Genomic DNA, 25,438 nt, shown 5'->3' with positions numbered 1-25,438 from the left:
TGTTAGTTCGCTATTAGTAACAACAAACAAACATGTTTTTTTTTTTAAATTTTTTTTGTCTTTCCAAAACTATGACGTTGCCTCTCTTCTGTTCGTTGTTAATAATAGTGAACAAAGGATTTTGACGTTTTTTACCAGCTATTTTATCCATGACCGTAGGCTCGGACGCAAAACATTTATTTTGAGAATTAAAATTTTTTAAAACTTATTTTGAAATATTTTTCTACAAAAAACCTATTTTATTTAATTTTTCCCTCAAACTCACCCACCATATTAATAAAAACCTCAATTCCACTCAAACAATTCCTTAGGTGGAAGAGTTAAACAACCCAAGGAAAATAAGATAAGTATGGTGAAAATCATATGATATGCATATGACTTATATTTGAGTACTAGACAAGCAACACCAAATTATATTATTTTATTTTATCATAAAAATAATTTTACTTTTTTATAAATATAAAATAAAAAAAGTATCCCTTTGCACGTGCTTCCACTATAGTTTTCCTCCCTAATACATCTCCCAAATCCCAATTGCACACCCTAATTCCCAAATTGAGAATTAAATAATAATAATAATAGGAGTAAAACCCAAAAAAAAAAAGAGGAAAGGGAAGAACAACAAATACTTCATTGTTTCTTCTACTTGTGTGTTACTTCAATCACCAATTCAAATCCAAATCCAAATCCAAATCCTCATCTCATGACGTAGCCATTTCACTTCACTCTACCAAGATGCAGATACAGATGCAGCCATACAATAGACTACCAAGTAGCGGCCATACAACACCATCTCCGCCGCAATCACCATCAGTTAGGTCACCTAGGTACCGCCATGGCCGTTCTAAACAAAGACCTGGACAAGGTTTACCTCCTCCAAGAACATTGGCTCATCGATTGGCGTACTTAGTTCTTTCTGTTCTTCTTCGGAGACAAGGAATTTTTCTTTTCGCACCCTTAATTTATATTTCTGGGATGTTATTTTATATGGGTACTGTTTCGTTTGATGTGGGTCCTGTTATTACTCATTATCCTGCTCCTGGGTCTGTTTATCGTAGCCCGCAACTTTATGCTAAGCTTCGGCCTGAGATGGATTCCGATAATTCTACTGCGGATGCGGTTAGTTTGGCTTTTTTAGATTTGATTTTTTTGTTGATTGCCTGTGATTTGAGTTTTTGTTTGTTGGAATTTTGATTTGGGTTTGATCTGTTTTTAGAATTGGGGATTTTTGATGGGTTTTACTCTGGAGTAATTTTTGGTAATGTGGATTGTGGGTTTGATGATTTGCCTTTGATTTAATTTCATTAGTGGGAATTTGGAGATAGTTTTGTTAATTTGGAGTAAAAAAGATAGTTTGGTGCATTGGGACAAGCTGGTGATTTGAGATTATTTTAACTGTGTGTCTGTGTTTGCATGAACACTGTTGTGACCTACATTTTACAAATCTAATGTGCTTGATGTCTTAAATGTTGGAGTAATTGGTTGCTTAAATGGTTTGTCAAAAACACAATCACTGCTCATACTTTATAGGATTTGTTTTCCGGAGCTTTGTGGATTTCGTTGCTAAAAGGAAAGTAAAAATGTTATTTTGATCAACATTTGGATAAAATGTCATGAATCACCCGTCAAAACTAATTAAATTAGGGCAGCAATTTCTTGTTGAACCCCAAAAGTAATTACTTTTGCATTTCAGATTGGGTGTTCGTTTTCTTGATGGCGGGATAGATTTAGTATCATGGTGAGTTTCCTGAGTCTTTGTAAAGCTTTTATGTTTCCATTTGGCATTTATTTCAATCTAATAAGAAACATTACCAAGTGATTTCCGCAACTCTTATATTTAGAATGTATATAATACCAGTTATATGATCCTATCAACCTATTGGTGCTACATGAACTTATTAGCCCTCATCGGATTTTGTTAGACCTTTGGAATAAGTGAAATATGTGGGAGGGTTTCATCTTATTGATCCTTATTCTAAAATGTATCCTTATCTGAACTAATATGAAATTATTAGCCTTTATCTACACTTGTATACAATTCTTTAGCTCTTAACTAAACTTTATATTCCTGAAATATGCCTATATAGAACGAACCCTTACTAGTGCCGATGTAGAGTGTTTAAGTTGGTGAAATTTCTATGCAAATGAGGTGTTATAGGTTATTTTTTTTGCATGTTAGTTGTAGACATGTGGTGTTAATTTGTCAGTGCACCGTCTCATATCTTTAAGGCTTTTAGATTCATAATCTAGTGTCATGTTATTGAAAATCTATTTCCTGTTAGTGATATGCACTTATTAGTTACATTGCAGACACATAGACAACAACCTAGATGTGGGCATTCACACCTTAAAATTCAACCATAGACTAGAGTCTATCGAGTATTTCTAATGATATTGCTTGGGATATTGGTGTTATGTTAGTTTATTAACGATATAAAAGATTTTATACTTTCATTGTTCTTTATAACTAGAATTTGCCGACATCTGGTCTTCTATCTGTTTGTTGTGATGCAAGTAAGAAGGGTTTGCATACTAGATTTACTTGATACGTCTCTGTTGGCCTTGATTATTTGAGGTGATGACGTTCATGTTGAAGTAGCTTTATGGGTAAAGCTCTGGCCTACTAGCGTCGTTCCCTCAATTAATAATTATTAAAATGTGGTTGCTAATTATTGAAGTCCAGATAAATTAATTGGGTTATGTGTTATTACGTTATTATGTGTAAATATAATTTGTTAACTTTACTATATATTATTTTCTTAAATTATTTTGAACTTAATTGTTTTTCGGGATGCATTTGGAATTACGCAATTTTTAGATTTTGGGAGTTTTCTCATGCTTTTTTGCATTCTTCTACAAGTTAATCATCGTTTGGGAATGTTGAGTGAGGCTCACCTAGAAATCAATTATAGTAGTAAATTAGTCCTTAGTATCAACATTTTAGTTTTAGCTGTGTTAAAGTTTCATAAGGATTAAATTTGGGTTTGAAAATTTTCTAAGTTGTAAGCCTTGTTTAATTTTGTTTAAATTTCTTAATTTTCTTATAAGTTTGTTTAACCTTATATTTATTTCTTAGAAATGGACGTGACAATAGCTATTCCATAATTAGGACTTGATTCATGTTTTTTTCTTTTAAAAGTGTTCTTAAAACTTGGACCTAATTATGGGGGTGTTACATTTGCATGCAAGTCTTAATTTTTTTTTGTGATATGTATAAAGTGTAGTAAAAGAAAATCACTAATCAATTGTCGGTTCCTTCTCCGGAGTTCATATATCTTGGTTTACACCACCTATTAGATAAGAACCGTAGTTCCCAATTAAGTTCTCCCTCAATTTCTTCTTGTTTGTACAACTTAGTTCTTTGGTATGTTTTTTTTTTTTTTTTTTAATTTTTTTTAATTTTTTAATTTTTTAATTTTTTTATTGTTTGTGTTGTTACTTTTCCTTGTTGATACACCACTATGGGTCCCCAGTTCCCACCACTTCATCTCCACATTCCTGTTTATGTTTTTTTTTTTTATAAATTCACTATTTTCCACCTACTCTCCCCTTCCTTATCCACATGGACTTTTATCTATTTTTTGCACTTTGCATCATCAACCTTGATTTCACAAGTTACAAACATGGATAAGCAAAACAAAACGAGGTTAGCTATGTCCTTAAAAGGTTCTCGATTTTGAAGGATTGCTTGATAACAAAAAACTTTAGATCATGGAAACTTTGTCAATAAGGACACAAACTACCATACCTAACCAAGGATTTCTAGCGTCAAGCCCTTACGTTAAGGTCTTAATTTGAATAGAATTTTTCATCTTGTAGTTCTATGTAATTCTTATCATTGTTTGGGTAAAGTCTGCACTTTGCAGTCTTCTACAAAGGCTTGCCTATGGAAAATATGAATTTGTGACCATCTCCCTACTTTTAAGATATATTTTCATGTATAGGATAATTTTTAATAAGTTGCCAAGAGGTATATGTTTATAATATATATGTGTGTAAAGGTGTCAATTGTCTCCTTTTTTTTTTCTTTTTTTGTTGTTGTTCACAAGATGGATTGGGTTTACAATGTTTTGACCTAAGCAATTGCTTTCTTGTAGATATCAACTATATGGGAAAATTCGTACAAGGGTGGTGAGTGGACACCTTGTGTAAACACGTCTACAAGAGGTATGAGAGAATCCTTCTTAATGTACTTGTATACTTTTGATATATATTTAGGTATAATTATGCTCCTCTAGAGGAAGGTGATAACTTTGATTTGCATTGAGATTTCATGCTTGCTCTTAGACTATAAGTTGATTTCAACAATTTGTGTGCAAGTATTCAGTAGATCAAGCAAAGAAGATGTCGGAAATGTTTATAGCTATACAAATGTGAACGTTGGCTGTGTTGAAAGAATTACTTTAGTATTAGGAAATGATGACCATATTGTGGTTGTGAAATAAGTAGTCATTGGTTGGTATTTACCTTTGAATTCAAAGGGCATTGATAATTGTACTATTAACTACAATAATGCCAAAGCCTTACACCCTATAATATTGGTTGACTATTTGAACTAAAACAAACCAACATAGAAAATCATTACTAACCAAGTTTTGACTTTATTTAGCCTAATCTAATACTAATCTACAACAAAGAAAATCAGTTTCAGCGATAATCTGCGTATGTTCTCATCTTCAAATATATTCTATTGTCATATGTTCATGTAAATCTCAATTTTTCATGGTATTATTCACTCCTATTATCCAAGTCATCTTTGACATACCTCCTCCTCTTCAAAGTTCTCAAATTTCAAGTCTTTCACTTTTTAAATGGTGTATTTTCCAACTAACATAAGTGATTTTCCCTTATGCTCAATATTTGTGGCTCTAAGACCCTTTCTTATATCTTCATTTCGAAACTCTATTTTTTTACTATGTTCACTCTTCCATCTTAACATACTCATCTTAACTACTCTTATCTTCTTTTGATGACATCTTCATAAAACCCAACATTTTGACTGAAATGTTGGTCTTATGACACTTCTTTAGAATGTTTCCTTTAATCGTAGTGGCACACCTTGGTCCATAATACTCCACTGCACAGAGGTTCAACCAATTGTGAATCAAATCTGCTCACCCAAAATTCCAAATAGATTGGGCTTATCCGATTCAAGTTTAGTTAGTGTTCAATTGAAAATAATATAAGAAAAAAATGTATAAAAGATGAAAGCCTTCCCTACCCCTTTTCTTGGTTCACTCCTTCCTTCCTCTTCTCACCCCTTCCATCTTCTTCTCAATTCACCTCTATCCACATCTGTGCATGTGCTTTCAATCATGATTACAAAGGCATTGCAGATGTCAATCTCGCTCCTTGACCACTATAGAATATTCCAACGGACCAACAAAGAGTAATTAATTGGGATATGTTGGTGAATTTTTCGATCATTTCGTGGTGGTGAAATTGAATTAAGGATATTGTGATTAATTTCAGTAATTGATAAGATATTGTGATTAATTTCAGTAATTGATAGGATATTTTATGCATCAAATCAGATTCTGGTTAGAAAAACCAACTAAGTTCTGTAATCTAGAACTCCATTGGCCACTTCTATCTACATTTAAGCATGCGGGTTAAATAATATATGCTTAACATCTTGATGAATATTCCCGTTTTTTGAAAAAAAAAGCATAGGTTTTTGAAACACTTACTTATGATAAAGATCTTTCAAATTCAACTTTACAACACCTCTTTCATGATTTTTTGTGCCAAAACAAAATTCTATTTATAGTATCTTAATTAGACTTGGGTTAAACCTTTTCTTATTTAATACAATTGTCTTTAACGATTTCTAATTTCATTCACCATAAAAATATCATCAACAAACTATATGCATCATAATACTTCTCCCTACTTAGGAAACTATATCCATCATAATACTTCTTCCTACACAGGTCTTGTTATCCCTAAATGCTGTAAACATGGAATGGCTCAAAGTAGAACCTTGATGTATGGTGCAAAAATTTAGTTTTAGTTTTAATTTTTGTAATGTCTGTGACGATGCAGTAACAGGGGTAGCATATTTTTTGCACCCAACCGTCAACCAAAATCATGTTATTTCTCCACAATGTTACAACAACCCTAAAATGTCGTTCTAAAACTTCACGATGCAAACAATGTCAATTTGGTAGATTTATTACGACTTGGTCAATACGATTTAAATTATGATAAAACCTTTGTTTTGCAAATGCAATATGCAACTTTATATAGACACATGGTGATTTGAAAATCTTTAAATCATTCCTCCACACATCCTAACATTGGTTTGTATTTCGTCATCAGCTCGCCCTTGTATGAGACCGTCTCACCATGAGACGAGTCATATAATAGCCCATTTCTTTAATTGATTACTTTAAGATCATAAGTAATCGTTTAAAGGTTATAAGTAATAATTCTAAGCCAAATTATAAGTGATCACTTTAACGTTATAAGTGATCATTTTAAGACAAAAAAATGTATATTGGGCCAAATTCAATAGAGATGGTTTCACCGTGAGACCTTCTCATTTAAGAATTAGTGTTTCGTCATACATATTTTGGACAATGCCATGTTCTTATGTGACAAACCTTTGTACTTCTCTTGTTGCTTTGTCATATGCCTTCTCTATATCAATAAAGATCATATACAAACCCTTTTCTTTACGAATTAGTATTCAATTTATATCAAATATTGATGGGATAACTTTGATTATAGATTGTAGTGTCATAAAAGCTTCTTCCACCTTTAATTTGTCAATTTGTCTCATAAATTCTTTATTCTCTTGTGTATGTTCCATTAAGTTGTCTCGTACTGCCCCCAGTGTCCATTTATCAACTCGTCAAAGCACTTCATCCATCTAACCTAGATCTCTTCATCTTACACAACAATATTGTGGTTTTTATCCTTCACGTACTTCACTTTAACAAGATACTTTCTAACTATTTGCCTCCTTTTGACCTTCCTATAAATGTCTTTCTCCCTTCTGCTCGAGGCTAACTTTATTTTATACCACTTTGTACACTTTCTCTTTGCCTCACATACCGCTTGTTTTGTCTTATTTTTGCTTTTCTTTTATTTTGAAATATTTTTTTCACTTCTATATTTTTCTGAAGCTCTATGAAAGTCCTTCTTTTCTATTATAATGACCTTTATTTCCTCATTTCACAACATTGTGTCTTTTTCACTACCGTACCATCTTTTGTTCTCCTAGAATACCCTTAAGGTTTAATCACTTGAATGATATAATTCTTCATCTACGTCGATGTTGAATATACATCCTCCTTACTTGTCGAATCAGTTTCTTCAACAACTCTATCAACACAAATTTTAGCATTATCTTCTTTTTGGTTCCAATACTTTATATATCCTTTTCCTTGGATTGACGAATAAAAAAAGGAGTTTGTGTTTGGTGACTACACATTCACCTAGTATGACCTTATGATATAGACACCTTTCCCCCTCATTTTTTCTAGTGTAAGTAACTAATTTGGGTAACATTCCCTCAACTTCTACAAGTCATCAAATGATTTTTATGCTTTTGAAACCATGTGTTTAACACTAACAAATTATTTGCTTGAGCAAAAATTTGAATATTTTTAGCACAAATGAGATAACGAGAAGCATTATAAAGCTTGAAGAGAAAGAAATCGCTTCAAGTGGACGCTTCAAATATCTTATGTCTATATTTCATAGTAGTGGGAACATCCAACAAGATGTAACCCTTAGAATCGAGTGATGAGAAACAGGATCAATTTTAACCAGATAATGCTATAAAAATAATGTTTAGGCCAGACAATAATTAATGTTAAAGGCGATGATGTCAGTGTCACATGATTAGCTAATTGCCTCGCGAATTTCGAATAAAAAAGAGAATTATGGTCAATTTTAGGCTATTTTTTGAACCATTTTGAGCGAATTGCGAATCCTAGAGGCGAACTAACTAGCAAATTATGTTTCACTGGATGATATCAATGGCCAAAGGTATTTTAGGTAGAATGATTATCATAATCGAAATTTGGTTAAAGTGTAATGATTAATGGATCAGTTGGAGAAAAAAAGGTTTGGCCGGTTATTTCATTACTAAGGTCCCTAACTTCCGATAAAATCGAGTTAAAGCCTTGTTTAAAAGTCATTGTATCGGGATCGGTTGTTTGTTTGGGCCGATTTTGACTGGTCGAATTGGGCTGTGTTTTTTCTAGGTAATCTGTTGCCACCTAATCTCATTTATTTTTTGAGAATATCTGATCTGAAGCCCCTTTGTGATAGGATTGCCTGATTCAAATGGTTATATTTATGTTGAGGCAAACGGCGGCTTGAATCAGCAGAGAGCATCAGTATGTTCATTGCTTTGATTATAGTCCATTATTCAGTTTGCACGCTTCATCTCATTTCTTTGTAAAATCCTTTCTGACTTTATATCTGGTTTTTGTTCTGTGTCTATGTTGCTGTCTAGATATGCAATGCAGTAGCTGTGGCAGGATACCTTAATGCCACACTTGTCATTCCAAATTTTCATTTTCATAGCATCTGGAGGGATCCTAGGTGAGTTGTGTATTGTACTGCTGTGATGATAGCTTATGATGTTAGATTGATTCCTCATATATGATTCATGGAATTTGGCCCCTCTATTTATGTATTTATTGCTAACTTGAAAGAGCTCCTAATCTAATCAAATTATGTGTTTACCTCTATTTATTTATTTACCAATAACCTGAGGCTTAATCTATTGGAAGCATGGAATAAAAATGAGGCCGTAGACGGATTTTGTTCTTTCTATTGTGCAAAACACCATTACGTAACGTGAGATTAAAAATTGTGTATTAACAACCATTGTAAGATGCTATTCTAACATATTAGCCACTATAATCTTTTCTAATATGTATTAGGTTCTAAAAGGTCTATATAAGCTTTAATTTAAACATATGTTCTAGAAAAGCTGAATTACTATGATAAAGTGGATATTTTTCAAGTTAACAATGAACATTGTGATGTTCAAAATTAGTGGTAACACCCCGTGTCAGTGACATCATGACGATGACCACAATCATGACGACATCCCCAAATTTTTTCTGTGATGAAAGGCTTTGTTTCTAATTAGTAAATGCTTCTCCGACTCATGCACATGTTACTATCGATTTGACATTTCCTGCTTGTATTGTTTTCAAAATTTTGCTTAGTGCTTAATGACGTTTGTGTGACTGATTTTGGATATATGCTTTGCAGTAAGTTCAGTGACATTTATGATGAAGATTATTTCATGAATATGTTGCAAAACCAAGTACATGTTGTTAATATGATTCCTGATTACCTGATGGCCCGTTATGACCACAACATGAGCAACGTATACAACTTCAGAATTAAAGCATGGTCTTCTATTCAATTTTATAAAGACAATGTCCTACCACGATTGCTTGAGGAGAAGTGAGTAGCAATTTTTTCTGTTTTTCTCACTATTTATAAGTTCTTTTCATTTTTTTAGTTTTCACTTTTAAAGTTATTTTCTTGCTATGTTACATTCTGTTGAACGGCTACTGGAAATTGTTATCTAAGTAAGTTGCATCCATTGATGCAGTAGTGTGCCTAGATATTTGGAATCGTCGAATTGAATTATGAAACTGAATCCAATCTTCAGCAAAAAATTTGTGACAATATTCACTTCTGTAAATTAGTTTTAGCTGGGTTTAGTGCTTTTTTTGCTGTTCACCTTATTGTCCTAGTGCATGGTTCTGGGATTTATTTTCGAAATCTTTTTGGCTACATGTATATCACTGTATTTTTTGTCCATTGCCCTTCTTACATTGTGCCAAAAAAAGGAGTAAGCAAGAGAATGTCAAGGGATTTTTGAGATTCTTGGTTGATAGAATAATAATAGATGGTATTTTGATTACTGAGATATGAGATATCCTTTCTCTCCTTGGTTTCACGAATAAGAAAAGACAATCATTACGACCTTACCATATGTTACCGGGACAATATGTTTGTAGAGCATAGGCAGAATATTATCTATTTATATAGAAATTGAATGAAATGTGTAGTGTATATTGAAATGTATAGGTAGATTGTATCACTGTAATTCAAGAACTACAATGAAGGATGGATACTAGAAATTCAAGATGCTTGCAACTGTCCCAAAATGAGTAAAAGGCTAACATAAAGTGTATACCAAATTTTTGATGATTTTTCATTTTCCCTCTTTTTTATTTATACTAGTTTTCCCCTCTCTAGAATAGTCATATTCTAGAATATACTCCATAACTAACTAATACTGAAATACCCCTAGTACCCTCATATGCAATATATGGCATATTCTGCCTATGCTCTAATAATCTGTGCACCGGAGTTTCCGGTCTATTAGACAATGTTCCGCCTGAAATACGTTGTTAGATCCTCGGTACTTTGATACGTTTTGGCCAAAAACAAAGATGATTGTCATAAATAGCCATGTTGAGCTCTTGTCAATTTGTCATACACAAGTACCTGAGTCCAGGTAACACTGATCTTGACAATGTCAAAAGAGCTGGAGTCTCAAAAGTCGCATTAGAATATATATTTGTCATACACAAGTACCTGAGTCCAGGTAACACTGATATTGACAATGTCAAAAGAGCTGGAGTCTCAAAAGTCGCATTAGAATATATATCGAAGAATCTGATATCTATACTGGGGATGGTGATGGTGATGGTGATGGTGATGGTGATGGTGATGATGATGATCAAAGAAACTGGTTTAATCTTTCAAGAGTATTATACATCTGATAACAATTGTCCATGAATATAGCCATGTTGAGCTCTTGTTAAAATCAAGTACCTGAGTCCAGAAGCTACATTTTTCAATTTTTTCTTTGCTAGATGATAAAATAAATTGATTGACATCTATTAAGAGGGACATGGTATCTGCAACAGGTTAGCAAAATAGAAAGAGTACAAAGCTCTCAGCTCACAATGAGATAGCCATTACTAATTAGTTGACTGTTTGTATGACTTTACTGTTTCATTTTCTTTAGTATCTCATATCTCTCTGTAAACTTCGTCAAATAACAAATTTTTTTAATTACTGTCAAAGTTTATATATTCTATATTGATCATGTGTTGCGCTGGAGGGCAAAGGATGCTGATCCGTTGCTTAATGCTCTGCTTATCCTTTGAAAGAGCATTAGTTGCCTTCATGTTGTTTATTGTTTTGCTTTGTTTATTAATGCTTCTTTATGTGCAACTTAGGGTTATAAGGATCTCTCCATTTGCGAATCGATTGTCATTTGACGCTCCTCCAGCTGTTCAGCGACTAAGGTGCTTGGCTAATTTTGAAGCTTTAAGGTTCTCAAGTCCTATCTTGATGTTGGGAGAAGCATTGGTTGCAAGGATGAAAGAGCGTAGCGTAAGCAGTGGTGGTAAATACGTATCTGTGCATCTTCGTTTTGAAGAGGTTAGATGCATTGCCATTCTTTTACTTGTTTGAATGTATGCTGCTCTCAGGTCTAAGTAGGTACATGATCATATGATGTTCAAATAAGTTGGATGTTTCTTTTACTTATTTTTCCTGTTTCTATTACAGGATATGGTTGCATTCTCATGCTGTATATTTGACGGCGGTAAGCAAGAAAAAATAGACATGGAAGCAGCAAGAGAAAGAGGTTGGAGGGGAAAATTTACTAAGCCTGGTAGGATTATTCGTCCTGGTGCAATCAGAATCAATGGAAAATGTCCACTAACACCATTGGAGGTAAACATTTCTGTTTGAGGCTTACAACTTCTGTAGAAAGAGTTGTGCGTTTGTTTCTAGCAACTCATTCAGGGATGTGTATAAGCTATAAATTCTTTCGTTGTTAAAAAAAACTTTTGGTGAATTTTGTGTTGCCTTTTTTTCTTCTTTAGTAATTGAGTTTCACAAATTATGCTGTGTGCATTAGTTTTTTTCTTCGATACAGATGTAACTTTCTTTTTTGTCATAATGTGCCATAGAACCATGCCCTCCTATGCTTTCAGAGCAGCATGATCATTTTATGTGGCAGAAGTTAGAAAACTAGGCTTTACTGAAATTGTTGTAGAATGTTGTCGAGGTTTTTCTTGTCACTTTATTTGTCTGTTCAGTTCTATCTTCTGTACTATGCACATCTTAGATCTTACCTTAACATGTATGCAAGTGCCGTTCATGGGAGGTTGTAATGTGAATATTTACAAACCTTTTCTCTTGTATTTGTTGAGTGGCTGTTCAGTAATTTAATGTGGTGGGGCTTCTGTTATGGCTGTCTTTTACTCTTTGTTTGGATAAGAGAAATTAGAGAACAAAGAGGCTGTTTAGTTTGTTGCAATCAAACAATGAACTTATTATCTCTAATCTATTTTAGATTATAAAAAATGCACTTTGGTTAAAGCATAAAGTAATTGAACAACGTCATGTGCACTTTATATATGTGGAGTTGCACATGATTTTTGCAATCAAGTTTTATGAGAAACAATATCTTTGCTTTTACAATTATTAGGTTGCGTACATCCAACCGTCCTTAACTCCTCCCAAGAGGGAGCCACTGTGTGGGTTTGGGGCAATGTAATGTTGTTTATCTTCATCATTGCCATGCTGGTCATGGACTGTTAGAAGGTTACTGATCCCTAACAAACTCTTGGCCAACCAAACTTGCCATATGAGCTCCTGAAAGTAGTTTGTAAAAAACTGTTGTGTTAACTTTTCAGTGACTTAGACATTTCCTATAATTTTCTATACAAGTTTTTCAAAAGATTATTGACTATTAAATCTTGACATTTATGTTCTGTTTTTGAGCCAGGTTGGCTTGATGCTTCGTGGCATGGGCTTTGATAGAAACACATCTATCTATCTGGCTTCAGGAAAGATCTATGATGCTGACAGAAATATGGCACCTTTATTTGAAATGTTCCCTCTTTTGCAAACCAAGGAGATGCTCGCATCTCCAGAAGAACTTACGCCATATATGGTTCGTATGCTTGCATCAATGATTGTATCATGTGCTCTGTTCAGATCAAAGATCTTGTTAAATTATTTTTTCCTTTTTTTCAGAATTATTCCTCCAGGATGGCTGCTATAGATTATACTGTATGCCTACATAGTGAAGTCTTTGTTACCACTCAAGGTGGTAATTTCCCTCATTTCTTAATGGGCCATCGGAGATATTTGTATGGTGGGCATTCTAAGACGATAAAGCCTGACAAGCGAAAGTTGGCACAAATCTTTGATAATCCTAATATCGGGTACATTTTCTAAATTAAAGCCAATTGAGATGGTTATAAAATTTTTAAATTTTAGTTTAAGGCGGAGAGGTTGAAAGTGAAAAAGTCTAGAGGATGAGGCTTAAAGAGTGCAGATCTAACATCTAAGTTGACAAAAATGTTAGGTGCACAATTGTTGCCAAGTCACGAATATGTTGGATCACACTTGGTGAAAAAGTGAAAAATAACTAAATTATTTTTAATTGTACAATAATAAGAAGCTGAAAATTAAAATTGCTCGTAACCTAACTAGAAACAACAATAATGCTGTCTTCTTAAGTTGATGTTGTCCGTCCGCAGAGGACAAGTGATGGAGCCGTAGATTGTGATAGAGTTTGGCCCCTTGATGAGAGAGAGAGAGAGAGAGAGAGAGAGAGAGAGAGATACCATCATTTGTCCTGTGGTGGCTTAAGTTTGAATACGCATTTTGCCTTGTTAATACTCGGGTATCTTGACTTACTGCGGGATGAAATCTAGAGGGACTTCGCACATCTTTATTGGCCTAAATACTTGTTATCATTGAATTCTTGTAGAGTGAAAAAGGTGCTTGAATCTCTGGACTTTTAGGAAAAACCTTATTATTTTTTTAATATCAGCTGAAGTATGTTTACTACTGTAGTTGCAAAGTTATTGTACAAATCTGCTAACATACATCTTTGCTACATATGTGAGAATAATCAGATGGAAAACATTCAAGAGGCATATGTTAAACATGCGATCGCATAGTGATTCGAAGGGTTTTGAGCTGAAAAGGCCAAATGATTCAATTTACAGTTTCCCATGTCCGGATTGTATGTGCCGTGTCAATGTCAGTAAATCAGAAGATTCAAGATTAACGTCTGGGACGTGATCAAAATCAAAATCACATTTGTGGGTTATTTTTCACTTTTTGATACTGCAAAGTAAACGTGGTTGACTGCCGAAGCCCCATTTACATTGATTCTTTGATTCTTTTCCCCCCTTCACTCGACGGGAAAGGGGCTACGCAGTTGAGTTTTGGGAACCCTAAATATTCTGTTGGACAGAGCAGATCTTATTATTTCATCAGAGTGGGGCAAGCATCTCTTTGTACATTTGGAACCGGAAGTCACATCATTCACCCTTTCTATTGACGGAACGCTCGAGTTGCAGCTGATGTATCTAACAAGCTGTGAGACGAATTTTCTAATCCTCCCCATTTTTGTTTATTCTTTTCTCTGAATTGTACATGATACAATTCAGATGTGTCGTGTGTAAATTGTACAAAGCAGGTTGATGTTGGAGATGTGTATACTTTCTTTAGCCTAATCAATTCTTTTACAAGTCTTTTATTCTTTTCATTATTGCGCGTCTTTTTCTCTCCCTGTACTTCGTGTTCGTTTTAGTTACAGAAGAATTGGGTGGAAATTCAATCAATTTGTGTAGGTTGGGTACTTTTTAAAGCTTCACAGAATCACAGGTATTCAAGTGGGTTCAACTCGAGCCCGATCTCCTTGTTTGGCAATTGGCAATTAGCTACTCTTTTGGGAAACCGTCTCTAGGCGAGATGAGCTCAAAACGAAAACTTAATATGCTAATAATTTGTATTTGTTGCGCTATTTAACCTATATATATATAGAGTGCGTCGCACGATAGAACCGACTCATTCAAGAATTTATGATTGGCAATTGATGCGTTGCTCCCAAGCTAATACCCTAAGGCTCAAACTATATGAAACTAGAGAAATTAATGTGAGAGATCGCTACCAAAGAGTATGTTGTTCGGTCCTTATCTTATAGAAGTATAATAATGCACAACTTAAAGAAATGTTCTCTCAATTTATCTTCAATAATCAATATCCAATATATACAACTTCAAGACCTTTTTATAGGTTTAATTTTGAATTCTATGTTATATAGAGGATATATTAACACATCTATCTTAATATGCACGTCTCAACTACCCTGATTTAAATTAGCATTCTATTTATTATGTCTTACTTCAAGTTAGTTTAGAACGTTTGCTTCAATATTGACCTTATGTCTATTTTAGTTGATACAAAGTCATAAACCAATGAATGATATGCTCCATACAACTTCTCCTTTGACAGTTCTTGTCATCTCCTCTAGGCATCTACCACCACTGTCCACTGCAAGTATTGTAGAGCCCAAAGCATAACCTTGATTTAAAGTTTAGACTTTAGACCAATAACAATGACTAAAAATCTTTTATCGATCCTTATCTGCTTAAATATTGGTTTTTTATCGAAATATATATATTAGGCTATATTAATATGCTTTCCGTATCTCACAGATATACTTCCATTGATATATTGTCATATGCCTTTTTTAAAGCAATAAAAAAATTACTTATATATAATTATAAAAATCATATTCAAATTTTTCTACCTTTTATTTCTTGTCGCATCATATAAATAGCTTTTACCACAAATATACGAAAATAAAAACCAACTTGATATTTAAAGAATAAAATTTAACAAAATAACTTAAAATTAAAATTTTTAATTACTAATCATCTAAAAATGATATTTTCATAATTATATTTTATAGAAAAAAAACATGAAAAACACACCTATAAAGTGAAAAAGGTGGCTACAACTAACAATGCTTGTCAACAATTGTCTTTGGTTGGAAATCTAGACAGCGAATATGCTGGAGACACTCCTTCGTCCATGAGAAGATTCTCTAACCCTTGCAACTTTATCCGCATCTCTTCCAGTATTGTCTATTCCCTTCTTTTTTGATACCCTTTTACCTCCATTTTTGATACCTTTTCCTTTACAATTATACAAATTATAAATTTCAATTGATTCAGAACTATAATAATTCATTCTAGTTAGCTCATTCCAAGTTTCTGGGTTTTGGATTCACTCTTAACTCAGGTTTTTTTTTTCTCTTAATTTCTCTGATTTTCTTTGTTGTTTTGATTCTTTGATAATATCAATTTTGTGCTTGATTGATCTTTACTATCCTCATTGACCCTTTTTTAGTTGTTGGGTTTCTTTTTACTACTTTTATTGTATAAAGATTACTTTATTTCTTGTAATTAATTAAGCAACAATTGGGTGTCTATTTTGACTTGAATTAATTTATGATATGTGATTGGATTTTGATTGCCTTATGACTTTGATGTTAATTAATTGAAAATTGATAAACTATAAGAGGGAATTTCGGGGTTGTGTGGGTAAAATGCTTGCGTCATTGAAGAAGTCATAGTTTAGTAATTACGTTCCTTGCTTGTTCTTCCAACAATTGATAGTATTTAATAAGCTATGATCATGGTATAGTTCAATTTTTGGCAACTCAACATTGTTTGTTTTGGGAAACTTTTTTAGTTGTTGGGTTATGTACGATTGGAGGGGGATTAAATAGGTTTTTAAGCATTGGTTGAGAGATGATTTTATGGGTTGAGAATTGAGATGGTAGATAATCGAAATAATTGAAGGCGGAGATTCTATATGGATGACCATTGGGATTGAATTTATTGGTACATGACTCTAATATTTTGTGATTAAGGCTTTGACATTGTTGTTGAGAGTTGTGGTTATTTTTGTGTTTGAGTTAGCTTGAAGATGAGCTATTTGTCAATCAAGATTTGGCCAAGAGATCATATATGCTTTTTGGTTGGTTTTGAGTTGTTTATGCAACATGGAATGGGACAATTTTGGATAAATTATGCTAGAATAATATTCATATATGTGACATTCGAGTGAGTAGTTAACTGACTGATAACGAGATTTTCTAGTATTCCGTAAAGAATAAAATGGCTAAATAGAAAAGAAAATTCTAAGAAAAAAAGAGCTCAATGTTTTGATGAAATAAGTGTGCCTTATCTTTATTTCATTAGTTTTAAACCTCTTAATATTGACATCTCTCATCATTGTTGACGGAAATTGTTTCTGCTGAAGTTAGTGAACTGCAGTGGAGAACTTGTGTAGCAATTTCATCATGATTAAGTGATTATTTGTTTCTCTAATCGTTAATTCTTTTTTCTTTTAGAATTTTCATAAAGAATGATTTAGTGAATTTTCCTCTTATGTGTTACTCACAGGAAATTGGATTTCAAGCTCTTCCTGCAATTTGACTTCATAAGTTTCCTGTGGCAATATTTGTTTTCTGACTGCTACCTGCAAATTCTTGTGGGTAGGCAGTTCATGATTAGCAAATAGGCTAGGATGGGTCCCCAGAGTACAATGAGTTCAAATAGAGCATTAGAAGGTGTACATGGAGTGCAGGTGGTGCCACATGCTCCATTTGTTGTTGAAGAGGTCACTCAACATGGGGACCAAAGGACGATTTGTAAAAATTCAAATTCTAGAAACAACCGACATATATTAATGGAGTGAGTGCGAAAAAATTATATTCCTTATACAAAACACTTACCTTCAAGTTTATTTTATCTGCATGATTTCAACTTGAAATGCTAAAATTTTCTGCGATTTTTGTTCATAGAAACTTGAATTAACGCTAACAATATTACTGCTTGTTTGGAATCAGACGTGTGCAGCAACATATATCTTACCGTTTCAGACCCGTTCACTGCTGCCTTACTGGTATTTACAAATTCTTCTTTTGAATTTCTTTTCTTGGTTTTGTATTTCATTCAAGGTGAATGAGGGCACTCACAGCCATGCATTTTTACCCGTAGGTGATCAAACCGTCGCCGAAACAGTTGCTAATGTTGTCACTTCTCTCCCATTCATCGCACTTGGTGTCCATGCACCGAGGTAGGTTCTGAACCTCTTTTGATGGTATCTTCTGTCCGACTCTGAAATCACATTATAGTGCCCTATTCCTTTTGTATGTTGTGGTGTAGAAAAAACCTGAACTCCAGAATGTATGCTAATTCTCTAATTGGAGTTGGACTAGCCTCAAGCTTGTATCATTGTTCTAGGGGCAGAATCAGGAAGTTTTTGAGATGGGTTGATTATACTATGATAGCAACTACGACTGTGGTGAGTTTGACCTGAAATGCTATCTATTCCGATTAGCTGCACTTTTCTCGACTTTGTGATAATATGTGAGTACATCAATGATATCAATGCTATCTCTAAAAGTGGCTGCTCTGCAAGCTGCCAGAGGTGTGAATTGTCAGGCACTCAGGCTGGCTCTTCTCCGTATTACAGCTATGAGGAAACTGATATGATTGCCCACCAAACATTTCAGTAAAGGATCATCAGCCTAGATCTAATTACCGTGTTTTGCAAGTATGATAGTAGTGTATTTCTTGTCCACAGACCACTCAATTGATGCGTATTTTTTGCAGTGTCTTTCAAGAGCACTCAGGAGTGAACATCCAAAACTTCTGATGGCTGCTTCTGCTGTGTGTCTACCCTTCCAACCACTCATGGTTTCAGTTGTTCATACTGGTTTGATGGAGGTAATTTCCAACTCTTTGATCCCTCTGCTAAATCTTGATTAGTTATGGATAATTGTCCCAGCTTCCTTGGACTTTTATCACCATCTGTGCTTTCTGTTTTTTCACTTTTGTTTGTTACATTTTGTTGTCCTATTTTCTGTTTTACAAAAAAGATTTTCTTTTACATTACGTGACTAAAAAAGATGAACATATATTTACTCCAACTGTTCCAAATTATTTATTACCAGTGTTTTTGACTCATTTTGTGAAAATTGTAGGATCGGTATGAGGATTGGATGGTGTGAATGTGTTAAATGTTTGGTTATTTGACGGAAGGGATGGTGTAAACACATTGAAGTATGGTTTCATGGAATAAATTAGGTTGAATATATAGGTGACTAGTAAAACCTTATAATTGGGACAACCAAATATGGAATATGTGAGGGGGTGTGTAATTTCCGTAGACAAAAGATATGTTGTATATGTGCCTGTGTGGGCTACAAATTAGTGAAAATAACTTCCTCATGGATGCCCATATAACGTCTGGTCTAGTTGGTTATTACCCCCTATATAATGCAGCACACCATCATTTTATATGATTAACATTTGAACATTAAAATATGCCGCGCGCCAGCTGAGCGAACCTTGAACTGGCCCTAACCAGGATTGACCCATTTAAGGTCGTCCCAAAAGGTCCTTATTTTCGACCCTGATCCGCCTCCAAACTTCCCTTAGTCCATGGCCGCCTCAAAGAAGAGCAAGTAGATAACAGTCTTGAATTGCCTACTATGAGATTTCTTCAAACTAAATATTGACCTCTTAATATGCAACTCATTTCATTTTATTTGCCCCAATGTCATTAAATGGCTCCCACACTGGGTTTGGAGGCGTCGGATGTACGAAACTGTACCTTTGTTATACACTTGTTAGTGATAATAGAGAGGTTGTTTTTGATTGACCTTTGTTAGTAAACATCATCAGCAACTTTACATAAATAAGAAGTGCATTGGATTTGATGAACCAATTTACTACAGTTCATTATATTATGCAAATGCTTCACATATTTACCCTTTGAAATTTTGCCGCAGTTTAACCTCGGTTGATCATCTATCCCTTCAGGTAGCGTTTGCGCAAAGAGCTATAAAAGACCCCGAGTTAAGAATGGTCCACAATGTGCACAAAGCATGTTCATTGTTAGGAGGTGTATTATTTGTTGCTGATGATGTTTTCCCACAAATTCCATTCATTCATGCGGCCTGGCATCTTGCTGCAGCTGTTGGCGTTGGCACTTGCAACAAGCTTCTTGAGTAGTCCAGTAGTACATGCATTACGCTCAAGCTCGGCCTATTCTTTTTGTAGAACCCTACAAATTATAGGGTTCGAAGACAACTAGGAATATTGTAAAATGCTATTCAACTTTTGTGAAGAATATGCTTTGTTAAGACTGTTATATCTGTTAATAGGGATAGGTGGAACATTTGTAAATACTTCTAGTTAAGAATGTAGAGTGTAACATGTTATCTTATTGAAAGGCAATTATTGTTGCCTGACAACCTGAGTTACTGTGTTTGTGTGTTAATAGAAGTGTTCCTCTTTTTATTCGTCCATTTAAATTTGCTCTATTGTTTCGTAAAGGAAATTAAGAGACAGAGGAGTACCTATATCACTATAACTACACAATAGCGAGGGCAAAATAAAACATTTACGCTTGCAAACTCAACCGTCCATTTTATCCTTTATAATTTAATCAAATTTAAATCCCGTGTAGCTTAGAAGAGCAAGAGAGGAGTGAAAGAAAGTATAAGGTGAAGTTTGAATCGACATATACGCTTGTTTGGGCGAAACCATGTGCCCTCCTATACATAAAGCCTGATGAAGTCCCTAAGTTAAAAAAAAAACATTATATTTTTATGATAATTGTGTATTTATATATTACAATTGGATTATTTTTGTATATATTAGTAAATATATATGGTCATAAAAATCATGCTAGTAAAACTAAGTTAAAAAGTCTGAATATTTTGCCACAAAATGAAACAATGTAAATGTCAAACAGCACCATAGATTCAGATCCAGAGGTACATGCAGGGCATCCAATTTATTTTACAACCTTATTTTACAGCTCAAACGCTTATTCATAACCTACAACAGGTTAACATACAACAGCCTAAACTCAGTAAAAACTGTACATTAGAAAAACCGCCCCAAACGGCTTAGAACTAACACACAAGTCTATAACAGATTAGCAGGTGCACAGTACTCAACGTCTGGCATACTCAAAGTGCAAGGCTTTCAGAACCCTGAACCCGGAACCTTCACCCACTCAATTTGGATTTCGACCTCACCAGTTTCAGCTTTTTTAAGCCTGAGAATCATGTCCTGCACTAATTTTCCATCCTTCCAAATGATTTTGCTAACATCAGCTAGACAGTTGTCCCTGCTCGGAAAAATCTTATCAATAACCGTGCCACTAGGGAGATCACCTAAATTTGCCTTCAGACATTCTACGTATGGTTTAATGTCAATACTGGCTTCACCCATTTCATCATCGGCGGTAAATGTGTCTTTGTCATAAACTATCTGTAAAGAAAAAGATCATTCAAAGCGCATTCAAGAATATGGTACTTCCTAAACATTGAATATACGCATAATTCTAGTCCAAATAATGATCTATTGATCTTGATAGAGTATATAATATATCAAGGGGCTACAAGCCTACAGCCATCGATTTGAACTTTTGATTGAGTTGGTTACTTACGTAGTATAACAAGTCAATCAAATCTCATTCACCCCTCATTACAAGTGGAATATTTAGTAACATGTATGAGGAGGACATGTGTAGTATCCACATTTCTCGTGTAAGGAGGTATGATAGAGTGTATAACATACCTAGGGCTATAAGCATCAACTTGAGCTTTGAGTTAAGTTTTTTCTCGATGGATCTAAAAATATGAAATTAAAGCGAAATTTGATGTTTTGAAATGGTAGTACCATATTTAGGCGGAAGCATTCAATATTATGAATGTCGTTTACGAGTATGGTATTTCAATGTAATCAGCCAGCACAAACAATGACACAAAATTGCTTCTATAAACAGCTCGAGCAAAAAAGATGCAACAAAAGAAAAGAAACAGGGTCAATCAATCCCAATACTCACCAAATTGATTGGAGCATCCACATCATAAATTGCAAGAGTCAATTCATCGTTCCATTCCGGGTTGCAGTCATTTTTGACGTGTCGAGTTTTCAGTTTCTACATTAAGTTATAAAGAAGTCAATCACAACAACCCCCTTCAGCATAGCACAGCACCACAAGAATTATACAGTTCTAATATCAGATGGAAATCTACTAAACTATAGGCAAGTACATAAATGAAGGACTATAAAAGAAACGCGTTCATCAATGATGTTCTTTTCTTAGAAGCTGAAACAGTTCAAGTAATAACAAAAAAAATATACATAAGGAATAACAAGATAGAGCCGAGAAATAAATGCAGCAATGTGGCACAGAAGCATGCATATTCTGCAGATTAATACGATAGTCATGGGTGGAAATGAGGCCTTAAGAGATAAAGTTCTATAAGCTCAGCTGATTCAAAATGTGCTTAATTATGTCCACAGATTTAAGGGCATGTTTGGATAGAAATGGTTAAGGTGAAGGAAGAAAGGGGGGAAAGGGAAATGAATAGAAGGCTTTACGTTTCCTTCAAACCTTCCAACTTTAGAAGCGGTACAAAATCCAACGGTGGATTATGTTCTAATAAGATGGAGATTTGCTTGGTGAAGAACAAAGAAAATTTTTGTGGATTTTGTTTAAAGTTAATAGGAGTATGAGCTTTGTATACGAGTCCATACAAAGAGATTCAATAACCAACGAACAACTTAGTAATTAACCCAACACAAAGACCGAAGATAAATAATGTAAGACACTATCCTTCTTCGAATTGGCGCCAATATCCGCTGTAAACTTGCACCACAAACCGACACAATGTTTTTTCAAATGCACTTTGTCCTCACCCAAGCACACAGTGAGAACTATCTAGAAGGTCACTCATTTCAAAACTATTCCACACACCAAGCACATCTACCTTATTGATATGAATTATGCATAGAACTATCAATCCTCTTAAGCTCTTTTATTTCTTCCTGATGTCAACTAGGGAAATTCCAGATTAGTCTGACACGAGACTACTTTTCAAAATGAAAATAACCTGTTATTAACATCACATGAAATGATTGTCTGGGACTAGAGAAACCACATTCCAAATGCCAGTAATAGTAATCAACTAGCCATTGATGATGCTTATAGGATTTTCTATTTCTGATTCTGAGTTTTTGGCATACTTGTAACTTGTTCTACATCCACATAATGCTAAAATTACCCAATTCAATCACTACTAAACAGTATGATAGTAATGAAATTCATCCTTGTATGAGCTACAACTACTCTAATCATTTTCCGAAGTTCCAAAAATCGTCTAATTTCTCAATAATATTGATCTCATTATAGAAATCTTGCACTGCAATTCTATCCATCTATATATTATAAAATATACACATTCATCGGCAAATAATGACAAAATTAAGGCTTAAAAACAAATCACAATCTAACTCCATATCATATAAACAGAATGAATCACCATTTAAGATCAAATTCCTTTTAATTGCAAACAGAAATTAAGAAAATGGAAAAAACCTGAGAACCCATGGAGACAATAACATAAGGATCGCTACTGTTTGCATCTTTGACTACAAGATTGATTCCTTTAATTACTCTAATCTTCAAAAGACCAATCACATTCGCCATTATAAGTAATCTCTTATATTCAAGAAATTTCTCCAAGCACTGCAAAATTGTGGCGGATGACTTTTGACTTTTTTCGTTGTTTTTTTATTCCTTCTTCCCGCTATTGTTAGTAATAAAAGTGGCCTTTCGATATTTGAAGGTTTACACAATCATAATATAGTAAATATACTCCTTCCGTCCCATTAAATTTGAAATATTTTTTATTTTAATTTATTACACTTAATTTGTTTTATTTTTATTTTAATCTCATCCATATGTTTTAAATTTTTTTTAATTTTATCGACATAATTTATTCTCTCTCTTTATTTATTACTCACTCCGTTCTTTTTTTATCTTCCACATTACTATAACGGGTAGTTTCAAAAGTTCTTCTACTTTAGAATACTTTCCATTTTTAGAAAGTTTTTATCTCACTTTTACCCCTAAAGACCCCCCTATTCTTTTAATGTACCCCTTTTCTTTTATTTAAAATTATTCTCTCTCTCATACTTTCAATGTAATCATTACTTCACACTACTATTTAATTAAAATAATACCCACTACAACCTCATACTTCCAATACAATCATTACTTCACACTACTATTTAATTAAAATAATACCCACTACAACCCAAAGATTCTATCTTCCTTGATATGTGTGAAAAACCCAAAGTGAAAGATCAAAAAAGAACGGAGGGAGTACTACTTTCTGAAAAATTCAACTCTTTCTCTTTGATGTAATTCTATTAGGAATTTAATGTATTAATATATATTTTGATATTAAATATTTTCTATTGCTTTATATCATTGATGTTATTCATTATTTTTGGGTGCAATGTGATAAAATATGAGAAATTCTAAAGAAAATTGTAGTTGTGGATTGCATTTTGCATTGACGACTTTGAAAGAAAAACATGGAAAATTATTGAGGCAATGTAAATCATATACAATATATCCTGTTACTAAATACAAATGAGGCAAAATGCAAATATAGTTGATAAGAAGTAAAGAAAATTGACTAAATAATTGTATTAATGAGATACAAATAACATGATTGTGCAATGTAAACTATTAGGAAGTTATGATTTGTTGGTGATCTTATAGGGGTGTCATACCAACAACCTCACACAACGACCGTTTCTAATATGTTGGTATAACACCAAATATATAATGTTATAACCCCAAATAAATGTTGTTATAACTCGAAATATATTATGTAACTTTTCACATTACACTTACACGCGCGTGTCTTTCGAAAAGACGGTCTCGAGTAAGAATTCTTGTTTTGTAAATTAGTTAAATAGTCATAATTTTTTTGTTTTATAACAACAATTATTTTTGTATATTTTTTTTGATATATTCTATAGTTTTACAATAAAATCGTTTTGTATAATATAATTGTTTTAATTTAGAAAGATAAATTGATATCACTAATCTATGCTAGGAAATTTTACAATTGTATACAATTATTTTTATAATTTTTTATTATGTGTAATATGAGTTATTAAGCTCAAAACTTACATTAAAATACGTGAAACAGTATAGTGGACAAACAAAAAAGAATGAAGGGTGTTTGCGTAAAAGTATTCCCAATTGCTTAGGGGTCACGCATTCTTTTATGGAAACAAAATAAATGTAATACTTGCACCTCATTCAACACGTGAATTGGAATGGCCTAATGAGAAAATAAATCTCTTATAAATCACATTTTTTAATCACAAATTCTTATCGATAATGACATTTTCTTCCAATTATACTAAAAATTCTCCTTAAAAGCTGAATTTCATTTTATTCCTAAATAATCTTTTACTGAATTACATTTTTTCAAAAAAAAATCTTGATATTAATTTTCCGAAAAAGTAGCCCATCTCATTCATTCCTTAACCAATTTTATATTAAAAAATAATTTCTTAAAATAATTATACTAAATATTCTCCTTTTAAAACTGAATTTCTTTTTTTAGCAAGACTTGCATCAAAAAAAAATTTTTAAACTACCTCTAGAATGTTTTTTTTATTTTTTTATTTTTTAATAAATTAGAATTGTACCAACCCGTATA

General features: G+C 33.4%; 3 protein-coding genes across 4 annotated transcripts; 2 read left to right on the top strand and 1 right to left on the bottom strand.

Moving 5' to 3' along the window:
- The first annotated feature begins 527 nt into the window (after positions 1 to 527).
- On the top strand, positions 528 to 15,190 carry LOC130808938 (protein ESMERALDA 1). 2 transcript variants are annotated; one of them, XM_057674502.1, is made up of 11 exons: positions 989 to 1,119; positions 1,694 to 1,738; positions 4,098 to 4,167; positions 8,284 to 8,351; positions 8,471 to 8,559; positions 9,241 to 9,438; positions 11,235 to 11,439; positions 11,569 to 11,736; positions 12,797 to 12,964; positions 13,048 to 13,238; positions 13,938 to 15,190. In XM_057674502.1, exons 2-11 carry the CDS (start codon positions 1,736 to 1,738, stop codon positions 14,104 to 14,106), a joined length of 1,329 nt encoding a protein of 442 aa, XP_057530485.1. In that variant the 5' UTR covers positions 989 to 1,119; positions 1,694 to 1,735; the 3' UTR covers positions 14,107 to 15,190. The 2 variants fall into 2 exon arrangements, with proteins under 2 accessions (XP_057530484.1, XP_057530485.1); XM_057674501.1 differs by lacking the exon at positions 1,694 to 1,738 and having other exon boundaries at positions 528 to 1,119; positions 13,938 to 15,186.
- Positions 15,191 to 15,837: 647 nt separating this feature from the next.
- LOC130808939 (uncharacterized) lies at positions 15,838 to 20,151 on the top strand. The gene is made up of 7 exons (XM_057674503.1): positions 15,838 to 16,116; positions 17,286 to 17,576; positions 17,732 to 17,787; positions 17,883 to 17,961; positions 18,051 to 18,189; positions 18,501 to 18,614; positions 19,713 to 20,151. The coding sequence occupies exons 2-7, from the start codon at positions 17,410 to 17,412 to the stop codon at positions 19,902 to 19,904; spliced, it is 747 nt and encodes a 248-aa protein (XP_057530486.1). The 5' UTR covers positions 15,838 to 16,116; positions 17,286 to 17,409; the 3' UTR covers positions 19,905 to 20,151.
- A 445-nt stretch (positions 20,152 to 20,596) lies between these two features.
- On the bottom strand, positions 20,597 to 23,515 carry LOC130808940 (protein C2-DOMAIN ABA-RELATED 7-like). The gene is made up of 3 exons (XM_057674504.1): positions 23,290 to 23,515; positions 21,751 to 21,846; positions 20,597 to 21,173 (listed from the first exon to the last, which is right to left on the bottom strand). The coding sequence occupies exons 1-3, from the start codon at positions 23,398 to 23,400 to the stop codon at positions 20,886 to 20,888; spliced, it is 495 nt and encodes a 164-aa protein (XP_057530487.1). The 5' UTR covers positions 23,401 to 23,515; the 3' UTR covers positions 20,597 to 20,885.
- Positions 23,516 to 25,438: the final 1,923 nt, after the last annotated feature.

The sequence above is a fragment of the Amaranthus tricolor genome, chromosome 3 (genome assembly GCF_026212465.1).
Source record: "Amaranthus tricolor cultivar Red isolate AtriRed21 chromosome 3, ASM2621246v1, whole genome shotgun sequence".
Lineage (NCBI taxonomy): Eukaryota > Viridiplantae > Streptophyta > Magnoliopsida > Caryophyllales > Amaranthaceae > Amaranthus > Amaranthus tricolor.
The sequence above is the reverse complement of the archived record's forward strand: the minus strand, read 5'-3'. Positions and strand labels throughout refer to the sequence as shown.